General features: G+C 40.9%; 1 protein-coding gene across 2 annotated transcripts in view; it reads left to right on the top strand.

Moving 5' to 3' along the window:
- Positions 1–4,465: 4,465 nt before the first annotated feature.
- Positions 4,466–14,143, top strand: part of acvr2ab (activin A receptor type 2Ab) — a 40,940-nt gene continuing 31,262 nt past the window's right edge. For both annotated transcript variants that reach the window (XM_007568664.2, XM_016680002.1), the window contains exon 1: positions 4,466–5,375. In XM_007568664.2, the coding sequence (XP_007568726.1) occupies positions 5,321–5,375 (55 nt within the window). In that variant the 5' untranslated portion in view covers positions 4,466–5,320. The remainder of the gene's footprint in view (positions 5,376–14,143) is intronic.

Raw genomic sequence — 14,143 nt, 5'->3', positions numbered from 1 at the left:
AGAGAAGCAGCAGCGGCATTCCCAGCCTCCGCTGCTGACAGCTCCAGCATGTTTGGTTTTAAAAACAGTAGCTGCCACAGATCAGGGCAGGCACGCCGAGGATTAAGGAGGCGGGTGATACCTGCCACTGTGACAGGAGCTGTCGTCGCTGATTGACGATGCATGTGCATCGATTTGACCCGGAGTCCTTGAAAGCCTCCCTCTCTCCTCGGCTCCATCTGTGCAGGCAGCGGCTCCCGGCAGCTGAGGGCTCGTTTCGAAACTCCCCCTTCCGAGGTTCTGCAGCGCAGGTTCACACAAGGACAAGGAAGGCAGCTGGGTGCCAGATGAGAGCGGTAATTAGGCTGGTATCCACCGGGCTTTGGTTACAGGTGCAGCTCTGCCTGCGGGGATGAACAAAGCTGTCAATGGAAAAGATCATTCATGCTGAAACAACAGAAAGGAGGGAAAGAGGGGCTTGGACGGCTCCCGGTACCGAGCAGCAGAGCCAAGACAAGATAAATCGCTCTGAGTGGCATCACGACAAGCCCAAAGCAGGAGTATAAATCATTTTGCACTGCGAGCTTTCAGAGCAGAAGGAGAGGCTTTTATTTTAGCTGCTTGTTTCTGGAGAGAGGAAAGACCCTCAATGCTGCCCAGCAACATGAACACAGGATGATTCAGACAAAGGAGCTTCTTTGTATCACTCTATTTTGCATTTATGCTCCAGTTTTTATCGTTAGTTTTACAAAACTCAGCTTTATTAGAGTCGACATGCACACAGATACAATATGTTTTAGTTGAATCACTCTTTATTCATTTTATTTATCAATCACAAGAAGAAATCAGATGGAAAGAGTCTTTTATGTTTTTACAACAATAACAATAAATGTACTTAATTATTTAAATTCATTGCTTCTTTTCTTAATAACTTTATTTTTTTTCTTGTTTTTTTTCCCCCCCCTCTGAGTTTTATTAGTATTAACATGGACACAGATTAGACACTTTTCGGCGTTTATTCATGTATTTATTTATTTATTTAAGAGGTCTCCATGTTGTGATTCTGAAGAAACTCAAAGGCGTGAAGGAATCTGCTCTTTTATCTCTCTCCCTTTTGCTCGCCATCAAACCAGAAGCTAAAAGCAAAACACCAGGATGTTTATTGGAACACCGACTCTGTTCCAGTCCCTCGTTTTTCCTTATCTGCCGTCGTCTCTTGATGCCTGATTGCGAGGATATTCCTGCTCCTTCCAGCTTTGTGTCAACAGTTTATATCAGGCTTACATTTCCTGGTGCGAGACGACAAGCGCACCTGTCAACAAAGCCACCTACATACTTTAAATGCTTCACCTGGTTTGTTGTTGACTTAAAAGGCCAGTGAGGACGTGTAGCTCCTTTTCTTCCAACCAGCTGTCACTTTGATGCTGAGATTTTAATAACATATTAATTTCTACTTTAGACAAGATGCAACAGATTTGGTGTCTTTTCTTTGCAATTGATTTCTCTCTTCTTTTTTTTTTGCTGCTGTTTGTTGTATACTGGCATAAATAATGTGGTTTTTATGTATTGGTTTATTTTTCTCTATGTATTTGTTTCTGTCTACCTTTAAAACTCTCTTTTTCTTTCTTTTTTTTAAATTTATTGAGTACTGCATAGGTTTTCATACATAAACATACACTTACTATGTCATTTGTCTTGTACATTTAGGTGTAAATTATAGAAATGCAACAAAAAAAGGAAAATGATCAACTTTTTATACACATTTTACATTTATTTTCTTTCACTCTTGTATTTTGACGAGCGTAAAAGCACATTTCTTTCTTTGTGTTGTTTTTTTAATCTCAAAACGTATATTTTCATTTTTATATTAAGTCCATATGCTTTACATTATCAATAAATGTATGATAATCAACAATTTTCTTCACTTTTTATGCATTTTTAGTTTTGTTACTTATTTGTTTAAGCCATTTGACTTTAGCTTGACCGATTTTCTTCCATAATTTTCAGTAATCAGCTTTGTTTTGCACAGATAGTATTCTCAAATGCTGATTTCACTGTTTCTACTCATACCTGAGGTCTTACTGCGTCCACCATGCTCTAACCTTGAAACGTCTCACAGCACCATTAAACATGACCCTTAGGAGCAACATTGCAGCCTGATTTGAGCTCTGAAACCTGATCTTTCCATTCATCATTCATGCTGTGTCCACTTGGCCTCAGCGCTGCCCTGCAGCTCCTGCTGTCACACGTTACAGACCCTCGATTGCTAACATTTCACTGCGTTCTCTCGGTTTCACATGTATTTACATCCTGTGTTGCTCCGCCATGCTGTCTGTGAGCAACCTGCTTTTTGTTAAAAGCCCTTTGTCGATACATTTGACTTCCCTTGACACTCAATACGGAGTCCATTAAGCTGCAGAGCCATGGGGTTACTCTGCACAAGGACCAGTGGTTCCAGTAAGGAATATGTGCTGAGCCCTCCACAGCAAGCATCATCATACGTAATTCAGGCCCATGTAATGCCATTAGAGGAGATTTGGCATCTGATAGTTGAGTAATGGGATTAGCTTCATGGGCAATAAATCTCCAAGACCAGGATGGCAGGTCTTCCCCATTCAAAGGGAGACGGATACAACATGCCACTTCCACAAGAAAGTCATACTCTTTTTTCTTTTTATATGAGAAAAAGTTTGAGGAAGTGAAGGAAAATGCAGCTGCAGGTGGGTTGGTGTATGCATTCATGCAGGATGGAAGAAACCTTACCTGCAACCACATCTGCAGTAGCTGGCGTATAAGGTGACGATGTGGCTATTGTTGTAATATTAGCCTCACCTAACACGTAATAAACACAGAGTAATTCCAAGATAAATAAAAGGAGAAATAACTTTTACTTTTCCTAAGCTTGGGTTTCCAGGAATAGACTGAAAATCTCTGCATCTACTGGATCTAAATCCTCTCCTTCACCACAAACTGGTCTGTACTGGTTTCTCCAGCTTCAAGAAACAGGAGCGTGTTTCCTTTTTCTTGCTGGAGATGAAAGCCAACGCTCCGATGTAGAACAGGTGACTCAGCTTCCAGCACAGCGGAGAAATCCCCAGAGACCTTTGACCTCCTAATCGCTGAGCAGCGCTTATAGCTGGAGATCTGCTCCAGGCTATTAGGGAGATTAGTGTCACACAGATTTTGGGAGCAGGCCAAGCCTATATCTGTTCTTCATGGCATTCTCAGCATTTATTACTTAGCACCCAACCCATGTTGAAATCCAATATGTGACCTATAGTAGCACATAGCTGCAGGCTGCAGCATGTGTGCAGATTGTGTTAAGCAACAGGGAAGATGGACAGACCCTTGGTAGTTTGTTAAAAGAAGGATAGTTTACATTCTGGGTTTTCCTATATGGCAGAAATGCCCAATAAGCCCTGTTTATTAATTAGATCCTCCATGTAGCGCAAGAAATACAAGTTTATTGTTGCAATTTACTTACAAATATGTTGCATGTTATTACAAGTCTTTTTTTTTTAATGAAAAGGTGGACCTTCCAGCTCGGACCGCCCATCTTTTGTCGCATCGGGACAAACCAGAGTATAAAACAAGCAGCCTTCCCGAACAAAAACAATCCCTAAGCTCGTAAAGCCGCTCAAACAAGCTCCAAAGAGTTATTCAGCTTCCTACCGGAAGTGTGCGGATTTTACCTCCAAAGTAAAAGTAGAACGAACGCAATGTCAAAACTTGAGCAAAACCAACTACATTGATATTTCAGTGTGTAAATAAATATATAAAAAGAGGTTTTCAGACATCACAATTAATTAATAAACAAACCAAACGCCACTGGTTAAATAATTGTGGATTTCTACATGGAACATAACTCCAAAAATATTTGTGGAAAATTCCCATATTCTGGGATTTTTTTGAGTACATATCTAAGATATTCTAAAAGTATTTAGAGGGGGTCGATTTTAGGTATTCGTAGACTGTTGTGATAATGACTCCCACTAATGCCAGGGCTCCAGTGAGCTATAACCTTTTCTTCTCCTAAAAATGGACCAAAAAAAATCTAATATTTCAAATATATAATCCAATTTCTGCTGGTTATTCCTACATGCTGCAGCTCCATTTTTCTACAAACGTTGGCTGAACTTTTCCCCAAATATTCTGAGATTCCCAATCAGTATTTCCACTTCGGCAGCAATTGCAGGTGATTTTTCTAACCTGGAATTTGAAATTCTTACTTCCAATGACAACATTTTATCCCCCAAAAAATTCAAAATCAATATTCCCAGCTTGTTGGCAGGTTTGCTTTCAAACTTCTTTGAACAAATGGAAAACACTATAAAAAAAACTTACACTCTGCTATAGCTGTTAAATATTTTTGAACATTTGCTTTTTATTTGTATTTATTTAGAAAAAAAAAGAAAAAGTATTTCCTTGTGTTTTACTTTGAAAATCATCACCGGATGTGGCACAGCTCAACTTGGCATAGCTGACACAGACCAGTGACTCCATCTTGAAATTGTCCCGACCCGAGGAGGAGACGGACTTGGAAAATCCAGCTCGTCCTACACGGATTAACTGTAGTTTTGCCCGATTATTCTGCCATAATACACGGTTTTCGCTCCTTGTATCGAGTTATTTCGACGGAAGCGGTTGTTTGGCCCACTTTGGAGGAGCATTTCACTCCGCTTGGAGCCCTTTAATCGGTTGTGTCCCTGCTGGAGCGGCCGGAGCTGGCTGTGGTTGTGGCCGGGCAGCCCCGTCGGACTGTCGGGCGAAGCGCGAGCTTCCACACGGATTTAAACGACAAAAACTGCTTTTAAACCCACCGTTTTCAACTCGAAGACTACGGAGTGGTCTTTTTAAGAAAGAAAGAAATCACATTTCACGGCTATGTTCCGGAGCTCGCCGAGGAGAAGTTTGATTAAGCACCCGAGTGCGCTTGGTGTGGAGTCCGATGGATGTTAGCCCAGCCCGGCTGTGGCTCGGCTCTCTGCGCCGCTCTTCTGAAGGCTCAGTTTGTCTGCCTATAATGCTGTTGCTGACCTCGCAAGTGTATGAAAACACTGGCACTGGTGCCACCAAGTCGCCCTCCATTGCTTCGCTGTAAAACCTGGAAATACCACCCAGCGTTCCCTTCTCCCCCTCTCCTGTTTTTGGGACTTGTAACCTGGAATATTTTGGATTTGGCCTCCATTTTCTTTAAATATGCACATTTTCCAGAGACTGTTCTCCTTTGGGGAGCAAGACATTCAATTTTAGATTGTTTTTTAGATTTTTTTGTTCTTCATTTTTGTGGAGTTTGAGCTTTTATAAAACCATTCTTTTTGTGGACACATTCGGATGGAAAATGGGAGACGCTACAAAACTGGCCATAGCCGTTTTCCTCATCTCCTGCTCTTCAGGTGGGTATATCGAGGTTGTGCATGGTCTTATAATGCAATGTTTATTACCTCTGCAGAATGCAATGCACAGCTTGTTGCAGGATGCATTGAATGCAACACAACCCAGACCTGTGGGAAGGAAAGAAGGGTGGAAAAAAAACAAATCCCTTCAACCTTTTCTGCAACCCACTTGTGTGGTTGTGCATGTTTCATATTTAGTCAGCTCAAGATGGGGCCTTAAGGCCCTCAAGGGGCCTTTGTGGAGCTTTGAGTGAGACATGCTGCTAGAAATTGGGTCTGTTTAGTTTAAGTTAATTAGGAAACAATAAGAGACTGTATAAAGAAGGACTGTGCAGTGGGAATAAATAGATTATAAGCCCAAATTTAACGTTAAATGGTTGTGATTTGAATGAGGCTGTGCAGTGGGTTTTGTTAGTGTATTATATATTTTTCACTCAGTATATTCACTTGAACAAGCAAGTGCAAACAAGCAGAAATGAAGTCTGGTGAGGCAGAATTAGAACCGTGTTGCAGCTACACTTTTAGCTATTTTACCTGAAACGGCATTAACAAAATCAAAAAAACTTTTGTTGTATATTGATTTATTTTTTTGTACATTGTGAAAGAAACTGTTATACTGAATACACTGAAATTGACCAAAAAGTAAGTGATTATGTGCTGTTGATGGATTATATCTTACATAAGTTGAAAAGTATTGGACTGAGCACAGAACCTTGTGGTACACCACAAGTAAGTTTAGCCACTTACTGATTTGAAGGCGTGGATTTTTATTGTTGAAATTAGACATTTTTGGTTAAAAATGAAGTTGCAGAGTCATTAAATGCTGAGTTATTTATGTCCCTCGAGTTAAATGCTTGATTTTAAAGTTTTTGATAGTATGATGAGGTATTCTGTAAGTTTTATTTGATTTGGGTTGTCCTTTTAGTGATTGGTGGGTTTCTTTTATTCAGCCAGAAGATCAGTCATTGCTGTAGAAGATATATTCACCATTTAAATTGGCATCAAAGAGTGTTCTACCTTGATGCTTTTTTTTTTATTTTAAATATCTCAGCTACATTTGGAAATTAAACTGAAAATTATTTCCAATGTGTGATGGAAACAGGAGGAGAAGAAGGCCTGGCATGTGATTTTGGAAATGTTAATGGACTGTTTGGCTGTTGGAATAAAATGACACTCAAAATGGGGATGAAAAGGATAAAGATGATGCTGTAGGTATGTCTGGGTGACTTTGAAACTATTTTAAACTGCAGGAACAATGTGATGGAATATTTTTAGCAGTTTTAAAGCTCATCTTCTTGAAATTAATGAGTAATATCCCATGTCTGTTAGTCATAGTATGTTGGACTTTAATAGGTTTACAGTTAATTATACACCCCCTTTCCTCTTTTTACGTCCTCATTTTCCTAAAGTTAAACGTCTCACTCCTACGGCGACGTGGTGACGAACACAACAAGGTCAACCACAAAGTGCTGTTTGGGTTTTCTTCCCTTTCCGTTGGTTTTTTTTTTTTTTTTTTTTCAAAAAGCAAGCATGCAACTTAAAAAAAAAATTATCCATGCAAATCCCTTTCAAATGCTTTTTTTTTTTTTTTTTTTTTTGCACAGCATTGTTTACGTGGCATTGAAAGTCAACTCTTGCATGACGCTAAAAGTCTTGACTTTTATGTTTTAACTCCAAATATTTTGGAGACGCTACAAGAAAGTCACCATTGCAGGCCGAGACTGGTGCTGCTGGGTTTGCTGGATTTGCAGATCAGGGGTTTGAGATTGCAGTTTTCAAAGTGACGGTTTTGTGTTACCTGACGCTTCGGCTTGGAAGTGGGAATTGCCTAATCGGAGGTTGCACAACAGAAATTAAGCCTGGAGGCAGAATTTTCTCAACTGCTTTGGAAAAGAGACGCGGCATATCAGTGCTAAAGCTTAACCTCAAGAAGTGGAGGAAGGATGGGAGGCGAAGACATTCTGTCACGTCGCAGTAGGATAGCTTCACAGTGAGGTGCCTCGAGTGTCTGCGAGCGTTTGGGTGAAAATGAAAAGCTTTCTCAAATTGGGTAATAGTCGGGGTTGCTCCGAGTGTGAGCCAGGTGCTGTCTGTGTTTTGCAGAGTGCAGCAGATGATTATTCTACTCGCTCATTACCGTCTGAAGTGGGGAAATGAATGGTTTCCACTCAGAGTGGGATAATAACTCTCTGGGAAAGCCGAGTGGAACTGGCACCGCTCACAATGGCACCAAGAACCCGGTGATAAGGGCAGAGCACTTAGCCAACAGGGATTTTTATCTGATGAGGCCAAAAGAAACACGTAAGGGTTAAGTTTGTTTGTCATGGCTTGAGAGTTAGTCTGTATATCTGTCGGTTTTCAGAAAAACCCCATGTAAGTTGCTCTTCATGATAAAATAGGCAGGAAATTAAATTAGAAATGTTCTAGTGCAATTTCGGTTCCTTAAATATCAAAATAACCCTTTACAGACGCGACACACCAAACGTTAACGTTTAATGTTGTGCCTAGAGGTTTAAAAAAAATAAATTACTGTAAGACTGTCGGTCTGTTCACTTCTTTGTCAGTTTATATCCACATTTTGATCCTCGGCTTTAGCATTTTAACTAACCGTAGCTAACCGCATGACCAGAGATTTAAAACTGAGCAATACAAGCAAATGAGGCGGATTAGCAGAGCTTGATGGTACCATCCAGTACACATGTGGACTGAGTCATGATTCTCATGAGATGCCATACGTCAATATTCTTCAGTCAGAGGCATCTTCAGATTTGTTGCAAGACTGACTGCTACCAGAGATCCTTCATACCCACAGCATCAGCATCCACAATGACTGAAAATAATTTGATGATAAACGTTTGTGAAGAAGTTGATTATTGTGTTTAGAATGAGACATTGGTGACTTTTGATGATTTTTAATAATAATAATAATAATAATAAAAATGCAACATAGGAAAAAAAATTCTAAAGGATTTTATAAGATTCTCAGTTTTAAAGTTTTAAAATTGTATTGCAATTAATACTAGGTTGTAGTGCTTTTTTCTGCTCATTACTGGAGACTTATTTTCAGCTGTAAAATGTATTTTATTGAAAATACAAAATAGTATTACATTGGTGGAAAAAAACACCAATTTATTGTGAGATTGTTGTAGTTTTTAACCATGTAATTATAACTATGCACAGCTCATTAATCATAAACAAATCAAATATTTGTCTGCTGTTCTCATGTTGTAATTTCTAGTTCATAAAGTGAAGATGTGAATATTGCTTTTCCACCCACACAGTTATACCTAAGGACAGTTTCAGAAAGGTAAATTAACCTAAAGATTATATGCTTGGACTGTGGGAGGAACCCACACATTCATGAAGAACATGCAAACTCTGGCTGGGATTCGAACCCAGGACCTTCTTGCTGCAAGTCTGGGTCAGTGCTGCAGCTTTCCTTTTACCAGCTGTTAAAAAACTGAGTTTAATCACATGATGCATTAAGGAACCGAGGGGAAAAACAGACTTCTTGTTTGTCAGAATTCTAGATCGACAAGAAATAATCGGTTCAGTCCGAAAAACGAAAGATAAAACTGTTTTCAAACGACGTTCCTCCCCCCGAGCAGCTGGTAATCCGCCCCAGATCATCAGTTTTACAGGCGACCTCTGCTGCGAGCCTGAACTGCAGATCGGTAAATATTTACAGTGCGACTTCATCCCAGACAACACGTCCAGAGATTTCACCGTGCAACTCCACTCTGAAGATTTGTCTTAATCCTCATGCTTCCCCACTTCGTGTCAGGAAACTGTGTCAGCACATAAACCAGTTAATGCAGCTCACATCCATGCATATGGACAGACATTAGAGCAAACGGCCAGAGTGACGGCTTCATTTTTTTTTATTATTATTATTAAAATGGAGATTTTAATCTCCAGTGTTGCTGCAATAGGTGACAAACTTTGTGACATCCCCCCCTCCCCCCATGTGGTTAATGATTAGAAGACATGATGGGACTGAAATGTTTTTCTGAGGTGAATATTTACTTATTAAAGACACTTCTCTTTCCATTTCACCGCCTGTTGACCAAAGGTGGTTATTGTTCACTTTTCGATTTAAAAAGTCCATTGAAATTACAATAATAATGAGTATTTTCAGAGTTACCAAATAGATTTTTAACATTTTCCAAGTATGGGGAAGTAAATAATAAATAAAAGTGGGTTTTGAGACTCTTAAGTCCACATATTTGACTTTGTTAATTTTCTCTTATCCTCACAGGCTCAGTATAATTACACCAAGAATAAACAATATGTAGCTACATTTTTGTGATGATTTTTTGTGGTAGCAAACAGTGGGTTGTTATCATTGAAACAACAATTGAAAAACTAGGTAAACTAAACCATCGCCACCATACTTTAGTTTTTGAAAACATAAATCAGTTGATTGTTATCAACCTAATGAGATAATAAAATGTGCTTTGCATTTTTATCTCAACACAAAGAAGTCATTATGTCAAAATGAGATTTTCTGTGACAGAACAGGCTTCTTGTTTTCTTATCTTCATAAAACAAGACAATCGAACCAAAACCAGCAGCTTTTCCCAGTTATTGGTGGGAAAAGCTGCCAACACCTGCATGTTTGTTTCCTTTTATGACCATCTGGGGTCGTTTTGACTGTTCATGTTCACAGAAGGATCTGAATTTGTTTGGAAATTCTGGATTTGGACAAATTAAGGTTTTTTTTTAAATGAAAAATTTTGTGTTTAAATGAATTGAAGTGTGCTGCCGCCAGTGCAGAGCTTGCTTTTTGACTAGCGATGCATCTAAATCTTTACACTTGCTTAACTCCATCTTTCTGCTGCCATGTTTTTCTCACTTCCCACAGATACGCCCTGCCTCTATCTATGATATGTCCTTCTGCATTATGCATGGGGTCCAGTGGCTCTGCTGTACTTGTTAAGGCCCGGCGTTGCCCCGGTTCCCCCCATCGGGCCCAACTAGCCCTGACTGTTTCCTCATCATGAAAACAGCTCAGCTCAAAGCGGCAGGCGCCGCTGCTGCTGCTTGTTCTGACTGGTCCTGCACCAGTTGGAGCATTGTTTATATTTTACTGGGTATTTAGACTTTTTCTTATTGTGAGAACTGAAATGGATTTGTTTTTGCATTAATGCAAGTGAACAAACCTTTGCTGCAGTTGGAGGAGTTTATCTGCCACTGAGGGGATTTTCCTGAGCAGCAGAGATTTGTTCTAACCTGCTGCTGGAGGAAAACCAAATCGATGGAGATTTCTCAGCGTGCCGATATCCAATTCAAAAAAAGTAACGTTTGCACATGCTGTTTTCCTCCTGTGTGTGTGTGAGTAAAGGTTTCTAAAGCACCCTGACTCTGGAGAGTTTTTAGATTTGGAGGAGCGTTTTATCTGGATGCGTCGGTGCAGAGCGGCCTTTTACTGTAATTAATGCGTACTGCAGATGTTGCTTTATGTGCATGGGAGAGTTTGAGTCTAGACAGGCTGGCTGCTCCAACGAAGGGGCCCGCTTTGATCCTTGATTAAAAACCGCGAGCTGTACATTCATCATGCTCTCGTTTCAGGGTCTCTGGAGGGCGTCACACTCCCCCCCTCTGCCCTCCTCCACCTTTTTGTCTTCGGTCGTCTCCCAGTGATGCTGTGGGCTCGTCATCAGCCTGTTGCTCCACCTGTAATCTAATCCCAATTAAAAATACCCGGCAGTGTCTGGATTTTATTTTGGCAGTGGAGCCTCGTGACGGGCTTGTCGTTAGTTTCCACTAAATATATAGCGGCAGAAGTCAGCGAGGTCGTGAAAGAGACGGCGTACCTCGTGTGATGACTCATGGCGGGGCGGGACTTGAGATCGTAATTCTGCAGCGTGGATTCCACCCTCTTCTCTTAAAAAAACAATTTCTGGTTTGAAGATGCCGCAGCTGCAAACCCAGACACGTGAGTGTGAGGAGTTTGTACCCTACCAGAGATAAGGAGGCACTTTAAAAGGCTCCTCCTGTGAAGAATGCGTGGTATGCAGCACGTCATGCGTGCGCTCCTGCTCCTGCTCCTGCTGCTTCTGCAGAGACACCCAGGTGCTCTCCAGACCTGTCCGGCCAGCAGCTCCATCAGCGCTAATTGAGGAGGAGACGGATGGGCTCGGGCATTCCAGCGAGGATTAGAGGGATTGGATTCAGTTGCTGAGTGTGTTGGTTTTTAATGCCCCCTCTCGTCCCTCCCCGCTCGCTGTCATGGGAAGACTGGTGTCTTTGTGAGCGGCTCCGGCGAGCCAGCCACCCCTGCCGTGTCACAACAACGTCTGATTGAGCGTTAATGTAGCACTCCAGAGAGTTCCTGGCTGCTCTGTGAAAACACTGGACTGTAAACCAGCGAGAGTCCTCTCCTACCTAACAGCTCAGTATCAGCTGCTGGTGGAGCCGCATGGAAGCAGTGGGATTATATAACCGGACCCCTGCAAACAACCTGAGGAGATCCAGTCCTGCTCAGATGTTTAATGATTTATCTAAACATTTCTTCATCTTTTATTTAAACCATCATACAACAACTTAAGTGAATGCATGAATTAACTGCAGATGTTTATCGATTTTCTTAATATTATATAAACAGGCTCATATGTATCCATACACCCCTCTAATAGATGTTGGAACTCATCATTAAAGGTTCTTCAAGGAGTCATTGTGTCTTTAAGGATCTCCAGTAGCAGTCAGTCTTGCAACAAATCTAAAGATGCCTCTGACCGAAGACAATAACATGTCCTGGATGACATCAGCAGTTTAAATTTAGAATAAAACATTAGATATGTTTTAGTCAACTTCTCTGGAATTGTTTTTGTCGGTCAGGTGATACTTCAGCTTTTAAGATGCTAATCAGTTGCTCCGGGTTGTAAACACACAATACCTTGTCGCCCTGGTTACGCATCATAACAACTGTGCAAAAACGAAAATGCAAGAGCAAAAAAAATTTTCCAGCTGCACAGCGTCCAAAACCAGAGGGGATAATCGTCCAAACGTGCAACGCCTCATCCAAAAACCTTCTCACCAAAAGTCTAGAAGAAGAACAAATCAGAACTGAGAGTTACTCCAATAAATATCTAACTTAAACATTCTCCTGAACTGGTTAAAGATCTTAAGGTAAAAACAAAAGAAACTCCAGAGATCAAGTTGATCAGGTGACAAAGTACATTTGGAGGATTCCAGACATCACTTTTAAATCTGGGAACATAGTACCAACTCTCAAGCATGGAGGTGGCAGCATCATGCTGAGACACCTGAATAATTGAAGCTTGGAAACAGCTGAATGCTCCGACAGAACAATAACCTTAAGCATGAATCCAGCTTCATTTCCAAAGAGTGTAGCCAGCAACATTCCCAAATTCCTAACCTCAACTTTATGGAAAACTGGATTTAAAAAGCAAAATATACCTAGAAGAGAGGTTGAAATGCATCAGATGTCAAGAATAACAAGATTTCCCCAGAAAACCTGCTAAACCAGGTGGATTCAGGCAGTCATTCATCCAGCGGCTCATTGTGTTTGAGTTAAATGTCTAAAGTTGACAGAAAATGTGAAAATATCACTTGATAATTATGTGTTATTGGAAGATTAATACCTGAACACCAACTAGAAAGTTTTAAAAACTTAAATAAATAAGCAATGTTTAGCCTGGCGGGGGCACAAATAAAGCCTGGTGACCCGCCAGGCTTAATACACTGGGGGAAACCCTTAATAATAAAACAATCATGTAGACTGATAGAAACATCTGGTCTTTGCTGGACTTTGTCTGGGATATCGATTAATGGTGTTCAGCAGGATATTCCAGTCAACTCAGAGGTGGGCCTCCATGCTGCCCCCGGTGGGTGATCCCTGTGATATCCAGAGCACTAACATCTTTATCTCAGAGCTGCCTTGAAGGCAGGTAGGTGGGATGCATATCTAATCAGGAAGACAGGAAACAGAGGAGTGCAGCTGCGTTCCACTGATTAACCGAGAACTCTGCAAAAGTCTGAATCATTCCCCACGTTTTAAGGTGAGAAATCTACTGGATTTATTGCTCAGTGTTTGTAACATCGACTCCCAGTATGGGGAGGATGAGGGTGTGGAAACCAGCAGCTGGAGGCTGTGACCTGTTGCACATATTAGCAAACAATCCAGACTAAAAAACATTTCTATCTGGAAAAAGAAGCTGGACGGCCGGAATGTGGCCCTGGGATCAGTGTCGGAGGGAAACCAGCAGAACTCTGCTCTGCCCTGCATCTCTAACGGTTTACAGTAGCAGGATGTGCTCTGAATAGGCGTAGGTTTGGCAGAGCACCTTCACATGGAGACACCGCTGCACGGGGATGAAATTTAGACGGATTTGTTTATGGCTGTTGCTCTAACCGAGCCTGACAGCTTCCAAAACAGCTCAGCTTGAACCCCTGATGACCCCAAAGGCTTGTCAATTCTTTTTATTTCCCTTTGCCTGTATCGCCGTTCTGCGTCCGGTGCAGCCCGGTTCTCCGCCTAGTCCTCTTCTTTCTACTTTAAGCACTTTATATCTCATGAAATATGGGTTTCTGTTTTATGAATGAACACAACTCGCATTGCTTTGGTCAGAAATTCATTAATTCATTAATTATTAATAAAAGAGAGAGTAAAATGACCTTGATCAGTAGATTTCCACTGTATCCACCAAGAGTTTGTCACATATTAAGTAAAAAAAAAAAAGTGATGAACTTACAATTACATTTCCTGGTGCTAAAAGTATTACATTATAATAGATCTAATCATT

Source organism: Poecilia formosa, unplaced genomic scaffold (genome assembly GCF_000485575.1).
Source record: "Poecilia formosa unplaced genomic scaffold, Poecilia_formosa-5.1.2 Scaffold229, whole genome shotgun sequence".
In the NCBI taxonomy this organism is placed as follows: Eukaryota; Metazoa; Chordata; class Actinopteri; order Cyprinodontiformes; family Poeciliidae; genus Poecilia; species Poecilia formosa.
Note: the sequence above shows the minus strand (reverse complement) of the source record. Positions and strands in the feature narration are given on the sequence as shown.